Source organism: Eutrema salsugineum, unplaced genomic scaffold, assembly GCF_000478725.1.
Source record: "Eutrema salsugineum unplaced genomic scaffold, Eutsalg1_0 scaffold_9, whole genome shotgun sequence".
Lineage (NCBI taxonomy): Eukaryota > Viridiplantae > Streptophyta > Magnoliopsida > Brassicales > Brassicaceae > Eutrema > Eutrema salsugineum.
The window spans coordinates 8,281,456-8,296,225 of NW_006256342.1; the positions used below are offsets into that span (position 1 = coordinate 8,281,456).

At 36.9% G+C, this 14,770-nt stretch overlaps 3 protein-coding genes across 4 annotated transcripts; 2 read left to right on the plus strand and 1 right to left on the minus strand.

Annotated features, from left to right (window-relative positions):
• Positions 1-740: 740 nt before the first annotated feature.
• Positions 741-1,367, plus strand: LOC112085196 (uncharacterized mitochondrial protein AtMg00810-like). Its single transcript, XM_024154292.1, has one exon. The coding sequence runs from the start codon at positions 741-743 to the stop codon at positions 1,365-1,367; it is 627 nt and encodes a 208-aa protein (XP_024010060.1).
• Positions 1,368-2,691: 1,324 nt separating this feature from the next.
• On the plus strand, positions 2,692-3,440 carry LOC18008743 (putative F-box/FBD/LRR-repeat protein At4g00315). The gene is given in 4 exon segments (XM_024154296.1): positions 2,692-2,826; positions 2,918-3,061; positions 3,149-3,201; positions 3,203-3,440. Coding segments are annotated over 4 exon segments (570 nt in total).
• Positions 3,441-3,632: 192 nt separating this feature from the next.
• On the minus strand, positions 3,633-6,051 carry LOC18008663 (glutamine synthetase cytosolic isozyme 1-2). Of its 2 annotated transcripts, XM_006391302.2 has the most exons (11): positions 5,896-6,051; positions 5,694-5,733; positions 5,434-5,537; positions 5,273-5,321; positions 5,091-5,197; positions 4,920-5,007; positions 4,713-4,841; positions 4,537-4,611; positions 4,364-4,455; positions 4,122-4,281; positions 3,633-4,035 (listed from the first exon to the last, which is right to left on the minus strand). In XM_006391302.2, exons 1-11 carry the CDS (start codon positions 5,967-5,969, stop codon positions 3,883-3,885), a joined length of 1,071 nt encoding a protein of 356 aa, XP_006391364.1. In that variant the 5' UTR covers positions 5,970-6,051; the 3' UTR covers positions 3,633-3,882. The 2 variants fall into 2 exon arrangements, with proteins under 2 accessions (XP_006391364.1, XP_024006525.1); XM_024150757.1 differs by lacking the exon at positions 4,122-4,281 and having other exon boundaries at positions 3,915-3,987.
• Between the last annotated feature and the right edge of the window lie 8,719 nt (positions 6,052-14,770).

The following is a 14,770-nucleotide window of genomic DNA, read 5'->3' on the forward strand; positions in this document are numbered from 1 at the left end:
CTGAACCTCGGTCATTTAAAGAGGCCATGGAGCATGAACATTGGCGACTAGCCTCCAAAGATGAAGTTGTGGCACTTGAGAAAAATTACACTTGGGATATATGTGACCTTCCACCAGACAAACACGCTATTGGTAACAAATGGGTGTTTAAAGTAAAGCTCAACTCTGATGGTACACTAGAGCGATATAAGGCTCGATTGGTAGTGCTTGGAAATCGACAGAAAGAGGGAACATATTATGATGAAACTTTTGCACCGGTTGTAAAGATGACCACAATTCGGATCTTCTTAAAGGTAGCCGCTGCAAAGAATTGGAAGCTTTATCAAATGGATGTTCATAATGCGTTTCTTCACGGTGATTTAAAGGAGGAAATGCACATGAAGCTTTCTCATGGTTTTGCTGCAAGTGATCCAAAGAAAGTATGTCGGTTAAAGAAATCTCTTTACGGCCTTAAACAAGCTTCGAGATGTTAGTTCGCTAAACTTTTGAAATCATTACTTCGGTTTGGTTTCATTCAAAACAAGAAGGATTACTCTCTGTTTTCGTATCATCGAGGCACATCTTGTGTTTATGTTTTGGTATATGTTGATGACCTTGTCATTGGTGGTAATGACTCCGCGTTATTGACCAAATTCAAAGCTTATATGACCAAGTGCTTTCATATGAAGGATCTCGGTGTCTTAAAATACTTTCTTGGCTTAGAGATTTCGCGTGGAAAAGAAGGGATCTATGTTTCTTAGATGAAATACGCTCTAGATATTGTCACCGAGTGTGGACTAACAGGATCTCGGTCGTATGATACTCATATCGAGCAGAATCATACTCTGGCACATGATGAAGGAGAGTTCTTCAACAATCCTTCTCACTATCGTTGTTTGGTAGGCCGTCTGGTGTATTTGTCCATTACTCGGCCCGACTTGAGCTATGCCGTCCATTTGTTAGCTCAGTTTCTAATTAAACCATGGAAGAAACATTGGGACGCCGTGCTTCGTGTTGTTCGGTATCTCAAAGGGACTCTTGGTCAAGGAATATTTCTTAATTCTAACCCGAAACTTCACGTCAAGGCTTATTGCGACTCTGATTGGTCTGCCTGCCCCATTACGCGTCGTTCTTTAACTGGTTATGTTGTTCTCTTGGAAGACTCGCTTGTAGCTTGGAAAACTAAGAAGCAAGAGACTGTGTCTCGCTCTTCTACCGAGGCTGAATATTGTGCTATGCATTTACATACTCGGAGATACAGTAGCTTCTTCAGCTTCTTCCAGTGTTCGATATCAAACATCCAGAACCTGACTCCTTCTTTTGTGATAATAAGTCTGCACTCAACATTCTTCGGAATCCAGTTTTTCATGAGAGAACAAAGCATATAAAGAACAATAGCCACATCATTTGTGACGTATTTCAAGCTGGTGTGCTTGTTTCGGCTCATGTACGCACAACTGAGCAAATGGTGGATCTCTTAATCAAAGCACTCGGACGTGTCCAGTTCTCTTATCTTCTTCGCAAGATGGGAGTTTGCGATCTCCACTCGCCATCTTGAGGGAGAGTATTAGGCAACATCTAGGTGAATCTAAGTGAATATAGGATAAAGAAAATATTCTCATTCCATGTTATCTATTACTTGAAGGTGAAGCTAAGGCACACCTATATAACGTAATCTTTTGGAATGAATAACACATATCGATTGAAAGCAATACACCACTTTGTCAGGTAGGGACGGGAATGGGATTACCGGAACTTCCCGTTGGGTAGTTATAAAAAGTGAAATTTTAGAAATTTTGGTTAATTGAAATTTTTTTATATAATAAATATTGATTTTTTTCCAAGTTATTAACAATTAATAATTTTTTTAATAAATTTTGATTTTAGTCTAATTAGCCGAATTATCCGAACTCTTTCTCGTTCCTTTCCGGATTACATTTTACTTTCGGAATGTATGGGTAGTATGTTTTGTTTCCCGAATTTTCCGTTTCTGTCACATACCCGTAAATTTCTCTTCCGTTATTTTGTGGAAATATTTTGGATAGTATATTTAGATTGTTGAAATTCAATTCCCATCCCTTACCCGTAAATTCCCATCCTGATTCCCAAAAAATTCAAGCCTAAATTTCTCCCTAGGGGTGGGCTTGATGTTCTGTTGGAATTCCAGAGGAAGCTATGTTTTATCGACATGAATCTGTCCTTACATAGAGCTCCAGTCTTAGAGCGCTAACGTCTCAATTTAACCTGAAGATATAACATTTTGGGTTGCAAATGCTGTTTTCCGCTGTGTGCGTGAGCTAAGTATTAGTTACTTTTTATATTGTTACGAGGTCAAGCCTAATGCAACTCTGCCGCTAGGATTCTCGTGGATGTTCCTCGAATTACTTGTCTTCCCTCATTGAAAACTTTGTACCTTCGACGTGTGGCTTTGGCATACAATTTTCCACCATGTTTTGAACGGCTTTTATCTAATTGCCCTGTTCTTGAGGATCTAGTTGTGGAAGGATGTGAAGATGATCTGCAAGCATTAAGGGTAATCTCTTCGTCCTTGGGGAGACTTACCCTAGTGATAAGTATCGATTGTTATTCTTATGGGTTTGTGCTAAACACCCCTTCTTTGGAGTATTTCAAAATTTTAGATTATTATAGTAATGGTGATGGTTATTCTGATAATGACGATTATATTCCCTCCTTTTTATCGAAATTGGAAATATGCCTAAGCTGGAGGAGACCTATATCGATTCTATATACCCCAATATCCACAAGGACAACAACGTTATCAAGAAGTTTATCACGCAAATCACATCTGTCAAGCGGCTTTCATTATGCTTAGCAATCTTCGGCGAGGTAATAAGTTTCCTTCTATTAATCTAATTTTAGAACAATAGCTGGTTTTCTTAAGGTTGAATTTGTTTTATTACATATTCATTTCCTGCAGGTTATATATGGTGATAGTATTGTCTTCAATCAGCTTGAATATTTCACTAGATCAGGTTCATGTGGAAAAACCTGGTCAAACTTACTTGTCCGGTTGCTCAAAGATTCTCCTAAATTACAAGAACTGGAGATCTACGATAGTTATGTAGGTTTTCTTTATAGTTAATGTTATTTTAGTCTATAATGCACTGTTAGTGTATGGTTTAATCCAACCTCTTCTGTTTGATGCCAGGAACATATTCATTATGGTGTTAGTGAGAATCCTTGGGTGTGCTTGGAGAATAAATGTTCCTCAATGTTTGTTGTGGAGTCTCCAAACTTTCAAGTGGACAGGGATCAATGGATCGCAGAAAGATATTGATCTAGTGAAATATATCTTGAGGATTGCTAGCTGCTTAAAGACCGCTACAATCTTGGGACTCTCATCGCATGATCCAAAGAAAAAACTTGACGTGATCGAGGAGTTGTCACTTTCTTCCAGAGCTTCAACATCTTGCCAACTCAAGTTTTTTGCAAGGACTTAAACTATCATTATATGTTTTTTAAATGCCTAATTTATAATAATATTTAGAATTTCATTTATGTCCACCTATTGTCGAATAAACAAATGTATTTCAAATTTATAATAAGATATGATCTATGGTTGTATTTATATAGTGGCTACAATATGATTTATATAGATTGTTATTTGTGAACTTGTTGATTAGTCTTTAAGATTGAAACATGAAGAGGCCTTTTCAGATCGTGTTATTAATATAAATACGAAATAAAGGTCAAAGAAACAGAGCAAATCCTGACTTGCTCCAACAACAAACCCAAATACCCAAAGAGATTAAAAGAAAGGCCCCAAACCACAAACCCCGGCAGTATCAACCGGTACAAATGCTTAATAAACTGAAGAAAATCAGAAACTTGAAATCCAATGGAAGCAAATCCAAGTTGGTTTTTGATTTCTTGGATCTTTCTTTAAGGATTCCAAAGGAGTGTAGTCTCTGCAATCATGGAAGTAACGATGTAAGGGTCCATGTTTGAAGCTGGCCTCCTATCCTCAAAGTATCCTTTCCCTTCTTTCTCAGTATCACGTCCTACTCGGATCGATGCTCCACGGTTTGCAACACCCTTTTAACAAGATTCAAAACACATAAAGATTCAGTATACAAAAAAAAATGTGATTCAACTTTTTGAAATTTATAACAAAATGTTACCCATAGGAAAGTGTTGATGTCAGCAGTTTCATGGTGTCCGGTTAGACGACGCTCGTTGCCTTCACCGTAAGCTGAAATGTGCTCCTTGTGTCTTAGCCCGAGCTTATCGATTGCCTTCTTGATTACCTCATATCCTCCTTCTTCTCTCATCGATTTAGTACTGAAAAAGCATTCACCATTTTTCAGATTTTTTTCTAAGAGATCAAACTACTTAACAAGGTCAAGTTTCATGATCCTTTTACCTGTAATTGGTGTGAGCACCAGCTCCGTTCCAATCACCTGGAATTGGTTTTGGGTCAAAAGACACAACCACACCAGCAATCTCTGTGATCCTCTGTTTTTTAAAACCCACCAAAACTTGTAAATAATTTTTAAACTTTCATCAAACATTGAGAGTGGATGGTTTTAATTATACCTCCAAAATGTAACGAGCGATCCACACTTCATCAGCAGCTGAGATTCCAACTGATGGGCCGACTTGAAACTCCCACTGTCTCAACAAAATGATTTGATCATTACAACTTTTAGCAAAAAGATTGAAACTTTTGGGTCACTCATAAGTGATCTAAAGATTGGTTTTTTGAAGATTACCTGACCAGGCATGACTTCTCCATTGATGCCACTGATGTTGATTCCGGCATACAAGCAGGCCTTATAGTGAGAATCAACAATGTCTCTCCCAAAAGATTTGTCAGCTCCAACACTGCAGTAGTATGGTCCCTGCATGAGATGGGTTTATAGAAACATCAGATCGCTGCCAAGAACAGTGAATCGAGGAAGAGTGAAAACGGAATGTACCTGAGGACCGGGGAAGCCACCAATGGGCCATCCAACAGGCCACTTCACATCCTTCTGCAACAAAGTGTATTCTTGTTCTATCCCGTACCTGATTTACAGAGCAAAATCAGCAATCTAAGACCGCAAGAAACCGAAAAAAGAGTAACAAGAAACAGGGGAATTTGGACCAACCAAGGCACTTCAGCTACAACAGCAGGGTTGCTGAAGATCTGAGCTGCAGCATGTCTCTTGTTCGTAGGGATCGGTTCACCCGCAGGAGTGTAAGCATCACACATGACCTGATCAAACCGATAAAAACGGTTATAACTTCTAAAACAGAACATGTTCAAGTAAACCACAGTTTACCAACTCACAAGAATGTTGTTGCCTTTACGGAACGGATCTTTGAAAATCGCTTGAGGGCTAAGGAACACAAACAGAAAAGAAAGATTAAGAATAAGAAAAACAGAAACAAAGGAGATTGGTTTTTAAAGAAAGTGATAATATTTGTGAAAAAAATCTAAAAATGCCTTACTATAAGATCACTTCACTGTCTTCACCAGGAGCTTGGCCAGTGCTTGAACCATCGTAATTCCATTTCGGGAGTTTTGATGGATCGGTCACTGGTCCAGGTAGAGTCTGCAAGGTAAAAAAAGAACAGGGACTCAGACTTGTAATCAAATCTATGTAAATTGAAAATTTCATATAAACCAGAAAATATGAGTCAATATTTCAGAGAAATTTTCGATTTTTTATCAAATTAAAGTGAAGATTTTAGTAAAGAAAAATAATTACCCTGGCTTTGCTTCTCATATCCATTCCAGAGCCACCAACCCTATTTTGTAAAATCAAAGAAAACCCAAATTAGAAAAAGACAAAACACAACTCTTTTTGAGATTGAAGATATAAGAACGCTTAAAGAATGACTTTACAATGAAACAAAAACAGAGGGTTAAGAATGTATACAAATAGGCAAAAACAGAGGAAGAAGACGAACCATATGTATTCAGCGATGATTTTCTCAGTGCTGTCTGAGAGGTCAAGGTTAATGAGATCTGTAAGAAGACTCATGGTTACAAAAAGAGGTGATGTAATGAGAAATAATCAAATATTGGATTTGTGGTTTTTTGGTTTATGAGATGATGTTTTGGAGTTCGTGGTTGTGAGGGAGTACTTATATAGAGAGATAGAGAGAGAGACTCTGTTTTACGTATTATTTTAAAATTGAAATATAATTTTATTAATAACGCGATTTCTTTTTCTTTGTTAGCAATGGAATCACGGCGTATTAAATTGAAATTCTTTAGTTTATTTGCTTTTGTTTTCGTGTAGTCATTAATTTCATTGTGGACTTTTGTTTTAGCAAAAAAGAATAAAAAGTTAATTGTTGACTTACTCTCGCCTCTCGGGTTATATATATTCAAGTAGGTGCAGAATTTATGTATGCGTTGAATTTTTTCGTTCATACTTCGTAAGGGTAGGTATTCTAGGGTAATAATTACTTAGCATTTGCAAAGTTACCGTTCCGATTTTATAGCGTATAACTCCAAAAGAGTGTTTTATTTTTTAAAAACCAAGAAATCTGAAATTGAAGTCCAGATTAATTTATATGATATCATTTTAAAAATCTGTGTTCTTAAATAAAGAAAACACGATACATAAATCAACATAATTACAATCCCATTTTACCATCGATCTATTTGGTAGATAATGACCAAAATCATTTAGAGAATTAGAGTTGCTATTACTAAAAAAGAAATGGACAGACATTAATATGGGACGTCGTTGTGATGCTTCAATTACAAAAAACGCCATTTTAATGTTCGAAAAAAACAAAACAAGAAAAAACAAAAAAAAAATACAAAACACCATTTTTATTTATCCATGGGTTCTCTATTACGAAAGAATAATTGAAACTTTAAAAGCCAAAACATGTGCCGGTTAAAGAACCGGTTGCCGGTTAAAGACAAGTTGGAAGGCGATTGTACGGTTTCAGGACGTGTCGGGCCCATTCTCCTCAAAGTTGTTGTTGCGACTGCCTTAAGCTGCGAGCCACACCCAATTATGATCTACACAGTCCATAAGAGAGACAAACAAACAAACAAAATATAAGGAAATCAAGAAAGAAAAAATAATATAAAGAAAGCGATTTTGAGAAGCGCCCGCTGTTCTTTGTTGAAGATATAAATCTAGAAATTATTTGTTATTTTTACATGATGTTTATGTGATATTAAGAATTTATAAGGAAACATTAACCAAGATTGATGTCACCCAAGAAGTGATTTTTTTTTTCAACTCTTAAGAAGTGATGACAGTAGCACGGTGTTCGTGGTAAAAAGGTTTATGTAAGTCTAGGTTAGGGTTTGAAATCCCATTAATAATAAAATTTTATTAGAGAAGTCCTCAGGTTAGAATATTGGATTTTCATAAGTCTAAAGATTAACTTGGATTTAGTTCAGATTTGGCTCTGGTAAAATAGCTCACTTGCTACTCGTATTACTATTTTACGAAAATAGAATTAAGGTCTAGTAAAATCATTTTGTTGTGAAAACTTAGAAACTTTATTAATCACTGGAATGTATATATAGAGTACATAGGAAATCTAGATTAAGTACAATGCCCTGATGGACCTAATGGGCCGGTATAAGAGTCCATATATGATATGTGTTATAACACTCCCCCTTGGACGAGTGAACCGGGTCAGCTACTCAATCGGGATCTCGATAATGCGCTGGGGAATGTTGCCTCATTAAAACCTTACCAGGAAAAACCCAGTGGGACAAAACCATGGTGAAGGAAAAAGAGTACAATACGCATTACTCCCCCTGATTGTAGCATCACTGCAGATCTCTAAGTCTATACATTCCTATCTGTTTGACGAGCTTCCGGTGTGTTGAAGTAGGCAATGATTTGGTGAAGAGGTCAGCTGAATTCTCACTGGATCGGACCTGCTGAACGCTGAGAGTGCCGTCCTTCTGCCAGTCTGAGGTTGAGAAGAACTTCGGTAGAATGTGCTTCGTCCGATCTCCTTTGATATATCCTTCCTTGAGCTGAGCTATGCATGCCGCGTTGTCTTCATACATCACCGTGGGCTGTGTGTCTTCGTCCATACCACAATCTCTGCGGATGTGCTGAGTCATGGAGCGCAGCCAGACGCATTCCCTACTAGCCTCATGAATGGCTAGGATTTCAGCATGGTTTGATGAAGTGGCAGTGAGTGTCTGCTTCATTGATCTCCAAGAGATGGCTGTTCCTCCATGCGTAAAAACGTAGCCAGTTTGAGACTTGGCAGTGTGCGGATCTGATAGATATCCTGCATCGGCGAAGCCGACTAACCCATCTTTATTTTGGTTAGTATAGAAGAGTCGTAAGTCTTGAGTACCTCGAAGGTATCTTAGGAGATGTTTTATACCGTTCCAGTGCCTCTGAGTTGGAGATGAACTATATCGAGCGAGGAGGTTCACGGCGAAACATATGTCTGGTCTAGTGTGACTAGCCAGGTACATTAACGCTCCTACAGCACTGAAGTATGGCTTTTCAGGACCAAGGATTTCTTCATCATCCTTTTTGGGACCAACAGGGTCATCACTTAAGCTTCTAACTACCATTGGGCTGGTCAATGGGTGAGCTTGGTCCATATTAAATCGCTTGAGTACCTTTTCGATATAAGCCGATTGATGCACAAGGATTCCTCCTTTGATGTACTCAAGTTGTAATCCCAAACAGTACTTTGTTTTGCCTAGGTCTTTCACTTCGAATTCTGCTTTTAAGCAGTCGACTGTTTGGGAGATCTCACCAGATGTTCCGAGGATGTTTAGATCATCCACGTATACTGCTATGATTACAAATCCTTTGTTTGAGTACTTCTTGATGAAGATGCATGGACTGATGGGGTCATTTTTGTAGCCTTCTTTGATGAGGTAATCGCTGAGGCGGTTGTACCACATACGCCCACTTTGTTTCAGTCCATACAAGGATTTGTTCAGCCTGATGCAGTATTGATCTCGAGATGCATTTTTGTCTTTTAGTTCAATGCCATCTGGGAGTCTCATATATATTTCGTTGTCCAGGGGCCCATAGAGATATGCGGTTACAACATCCATTAACCGCAGATCAAGATTTTCTCTTATGGCCAGACTTATGAGGAATCGGAATGTTGTTGCATCCACCACTGGAGAATAAGTCTCCTCATAATCGATTCCGGGTCTCTGTGAGAATCCTTGTGCTACAAGCCGTGCTTTGTATCGAACGACTTCACCGAGTTCGTTCCTTTTGCGCACAAAGACCCATTTGTGGCCCACTGGCTTGATGTGTGATGGGGTCCGGATGATCGGACCGAACACGTTTCTGAGTTTGAGACTCTTTAACTCCACGTTTATGGCTTCTTTCCATTTTAGCCAATCTGTTCGATGTGTACACTGTGTTATTGACGTGGGTTCTAGATCCTCTTGCGTGAGCGCAACATCAAGTGCTACTTTGTATGCAAAGAGTGCATTTAAGTCGACTTCTTTTTGATTCCATTGTATTCCGGACATATTGTAATTGATGGAGATCTCATTGTTATCTTCTGAACCTGGAGATTCGGCGTCCCGAACTTCCATTGAGGGTTCATTAGATTGAGTCTCAGCCGCGGCTATGTCTGATATTGCAGGAATCCCGGTTTCGGTTATTGCACCTTTCTTTGATTTCCGGGGATTCTTATCTTTGGAACCGAGAGGTCTGCCCCGTTTGAGACGTGGTGCAGACTCTGTAGCAACTTGGGTCTGTCCCGTTGGGACAGCTATTCGTACTGGTGCATTACAAGCTGGGATGTACGATTTGGTTACTTTGGTCGGGTCAGCAAAGGAATCTGGCAATTGATTAGCTAGCTTTTGATAATGAATAATCTTTTGGATCTCTGAATCACATTCTAGAGTCCGAGGATCTTGCCAATTTAATGATGTTTGATTCCATGAAAGATCTTTGACTAGCTTGTTTGTCTCACCACCTAAAGAGGGATATACCGATTCATCGAATTGGCAATCCGCATATCTGGCCTTGAAGAGATCTCCAGTGGTTGGCTCGAGATATCTTATGATGGTGGGAGAGTCAAAACCAACATATATTCCCATCCTTCTTTGAGGTCCCATTTTGGTTCGATGTGGTGGAGCAATGGGTACATATACTGAACACCCAAATGTTTTGAGATGGGAGATGTCTGGCTCATGACCCGAGAGTAGTTGGGATGGGGAATATTTGTGTTCACTAGATGGCCGGATGCGTATGAGTTCAGCAGCATGTAATACTGCATGTCCCCATGCTGAGGCCGGGAGCTTTGATCTCATGAGTAATGGTCGGGCTATCCATTGAATGCGTTTAATGAATGATTCAGCCAATCCATTTTGAGTATGGACATGTGCTACAGGATGTTCCACGGTTACCCCTATGGCCATACAGTAGTCATTAAACGCTTGTGAGGTAAATTCACCAGCATTGTCAAGGCGGATAGTCTTTAGTGGGAAGTCGGGGAAATGGGCCCGCAATTTTATGATTTGGGCCAAGAACCTAGCGAAGGTTTGGTTCCGAGAGGACAAGAGACAAACATATGACCAACGGGTCGATGCGTCTATAAGGACCATGAAGTACCGGAATGGTCCGGAAGATGGATGTATAGGTCCACAGATATCGCCCTGGATTCTTTCTAGGAAATGAAGTGTTTGTTTAGAGATTTTAACTGGTGAAGGCCGAGTGATCAATTTGCCTTGAGAACAAGCTGTGCACATGAGGTGTTGAGGATAAGCTCGGTTTTCTTTGAGGGTATGCCCTTGAGAGTTTTGAATTAGTTTACGCATCATATTTGCACCGGGATGACCGAGCCGGTCGTGCCAAATAGTATAATCAGTAAACCGGGCTTTGAGAGTGGTATTAGCTTCAATCATACTGACTTTAGCATGGTAAAGTCCAGTAGAGAGCGCGGGTATGGTTTCGAGGATTTGTTTATGGCCGTCTACGGTTTTAGTGACTAGGAGGGATTCTTTGTTCCCTTGACCTTGGGTTTCTATGTGGAAACCATTCTGTCTTAGGAAAGTTTCTAAATTTGGAAAGTTTCTAATTTGGGTAATTTTCTAAATGAGGAAAGTTTCTATGTCGGAAAAATTTCTATATGAGGAAAGTTTTTATATGAGGAAACTGTCTATTAGAGGGAACTTTCTCGGAAATAGTAAATTTTAAAGGGTATGGTTTTAGTTACCCCGAACATGATGTCGGTTTAATATGTGATTTAATCGGTTAAAGCCGAATATAATTTCGGTTAATGAGAACCAGGTTTAGCCGGTTTTAGGCGGTTTAGGAGGAACCCTAGGGGAGCCGAATATGATTAGGGTTTTATCTAGGGTTTTAACGGTTTGGAAAACATATTTTGGATGTGATTTCGAGATCTATAGGATCTGTGGTCGATGGTTTTAATAATTTCACAAGGACAACAAAGAAATCACGTGAAAAAGACTAGGGTTTAAGCATTATGACTTACGATTTTGAAGATTACAAAATCGTGAATCAAGCTTAGGATTTAGGGTTGATTTTCTTAGTTTATTCAATCAAGTGTTTCAAGCAAGAGAATCAACAATCAAATAAGCTGCAACAAGCTTATTAAACATGAAGAAAATCGAATAGGTTTATGCCATAAACATGGCCAAAAACGGTTGTTAGGTTTTTGTAGATTAGGGTTTTATAAAACGAGTTTAAAACCTTTGAACATGCATAAACTTGTAATTTAAACAATCAATCAACAAGTTATCAATCAATCATCAGAGTATCAAACACTTTCAATCAATTAGAGATCGATTTTTTTTTTTTTATAGGGTTTTGAAGTGTTTAAACAACAGGTTCTATGGCTTTCAGTTTTAGAAGATACCTTTTCCACCTTTGGATTTCTGACAGGCTAATGAAACTGGGAGCTAATAGACCTCAGTTAGCCGCTATAAATTCCAAGGATTGATCACCAAAACTGGAGAAGCTGCTGATTGAAGAAGGAAAACTCGGATCTGGTTTTTTTTTTTTTTTTTCGGTTGATCGTCGTGTACTGTAAGTGTGCGTGAGGGCGCGTCCGACGTTGGATCGACAAACGGTTTTCACCAGTAGATTCGTCTCGTCGAGGGCTTCGATTTGATATGTAGATCGTCTTCTGGTTCCTCACGGTTTGGAAGATATGCGTCTTTTAAGTTTCGACTTGCTTTTAGGGTTTTGGTGGTGGCCGGATTTATTAGGGTTTTTCGCTCAGAGAGTCTTATCGTGCTGATAACGTGTTGTGAAAACTTAGAAACTTTATTAATCACTGGAATGTATATATAGAGTACATAGGAAATCTAGATTAAGTACAATGCCCTGATGGACCTAATGGGCCGGTATAAGAGTCCATATATGATATGTGTTATAACACATTTATGTTTTTTAAATTTAATTTTACAATAATGAACCATTTATTAATGTAAATATCTATATTCAAAGAATACCAAATTGTAAAAACCATTTTTTTTATAAGTACATTTTATGATATCAAACCGGCAAATGGCGTCCAACGTTTAATACTGATGTTAATAACTTTCATCAATGACTATGGTGAGTGGTGTCTACCACTTTGATGTGATCAACAACTTTTTTTTTGGATAACCAGAAAATTTTGGACCAAAGCTTGTACATCCTTTATGTCTGGATCAATTTTTAATATTATTATATGTTCTAACTGTTATTTGATCCGGTGATATAGAGTACATTTCCAGTCGAGCTATAATTTTTGGTAGTTTTTGTTTTAAAGTTAATATGTTCAAATATATGACTAATCCTATTATATTCAACTTAGTTAAAATTATATACAATGTTTTCAAAAAATTTAACATAATTGTTTGACACAACGTTATATACTGTTTTTCGTTAAAGACAAATCATTATATTCGTATTGAAATCGATAACTGAAAGAAGTTGACCAAAAAAAAGACGATAATTAACCAGAGTAATTTGTACCACCACAACATACTACAATGATTATCTTAACTCCCGCAATAGCCATTGCTCTTTGCACCTACAACCGCATAAAAAGAGAGGGGAAACAAAAATAAAATAAAACTTACTTACGCATGATTCTTGTTTGTGTGCTTTTAGAAAGAAAATTAATTATACAGAAGGTGTTCTAAACTTTTTCTTCTGAATCCTTTAAAAAAAAACTTTTTCTTTTCTTTTTGGTTTATATTTTCTAAACTTTTTCCGACGACACTTTGTATTAGTAATTCTTAATTGATTCAAAAGCATGTGACTTAATTCTGTTATTTTATTTTCCGGGGAAAAGTTGAAAAACAAAGTGGATGCTTTGATTCTTGACCGTACGTCTAATTTTTCAGCTTACCAATATATAAGACCTTCACCTTACCAACCAAACAGCCCCTCTTTTTTTAGCATCTACATTGAGAACTAAAGTATGTTGAAGAAGGTGTTCTTCCAATGTAGATCGAACATAACCTTCTGTGGATTGTTATGTTCGTTATTTTTCACCTGCAATCAGAAGCTGGCCTTTTTTCAAGTTTAAGCAAGAGTTGGGATTTGCGGTCTAAATATTACTTTCTCTGTTTTTAATAGAACAATATTCTAGAATTTTCACACATTTTTTTAAAAAACATATTTAGTAATAAATGATAATCTCTCATGAAACATGTTCTCATGAATTAATAATAATTCGATAATTTTAAATATTAATCTATCTGTTTTTCAGAACTTTATTTTTATTTTAGCAAGAGTTTTATTTTTTATTTCAGATGCAAATTTTTTAATATTTAGTTTTAACCTTATTGTGTTTAATGTATTAACTAGAAAGAAAAATTTATTTAGTGTATTATATAGGGTAAAGTAGAATTTTTTATAGTATTTTTTTTTAATATGTTTGAAGTTTTTAGAATTATTTTTTTGTTGGGAAACGGAAGGAGTATCAACTGAAATTTTTTAAAGGTTTATCATTTATTGATATCAATTAATAAAAAGTTCATAAAAACCTAAAAACTCATTATTTATGAAACAAAAATAAACCTGAAAAACCAATCTTAGCAGTCGTTATTTTCACACCCAAAAAAAAAAAAATTAATTACGCTAGTGGCTGAATTCCTCACAGGTGCTGTTTAGATAAGGAAAACGACCCTTCCATCATCATTAATTTCCTTTTGTTTGTTTGTTTTGAGTTCACTAGTTTATTGCGCCTTTTTTTGTTCTTTCTCAAAGCCTATACAGTTTCAAAGCCAACTCTACCCAAAGGCCAAAGTACTTTTTTTTTTACCCAAAGTACATTTTAATCTAGTTCCAGTGTATATAAAACAGAAACAGAACAAATTTTAGTCGTAACATATCGTCATCATGCATTGATAAGTTTAGTGCGTATGTTTCTCTTGGCAAAAATTGTATAGGCTGGTGCACCGAGCACTTGTTTTATGCAGGAATAACTTTTTTTTTGTTAGCTTTTTGGGTAGAGAACAAAACTATATACAAATAGATATTTTAGTAAGAAACGACGATTTGAGTACTTATGATAAAAGGATTTAACTATAAATAGACAACGATCTTGTTTGTAGCATACGGCTAATTAAAGATTAAAGAACCTCTTAGAATTTATACGTATAAAATTGATTTTTTTTCAAAAATATCTAAATTTGAACTCTAATATTGAATTCATAAGTCTTATAAACTCTTGATCAACCAATATAAGTTTTGTACAATTCTTAATAGACTTTAAGTAAACAAAAATAATTAAAAGATTGATGCTGTAAACAAACAAATATAAGTTAACCTAGTTAAAAGAATGAAGAGAGAAGAAAAACAGAAAAAAATCGTAATGCTTTGATGTAGTATTTAGTGGA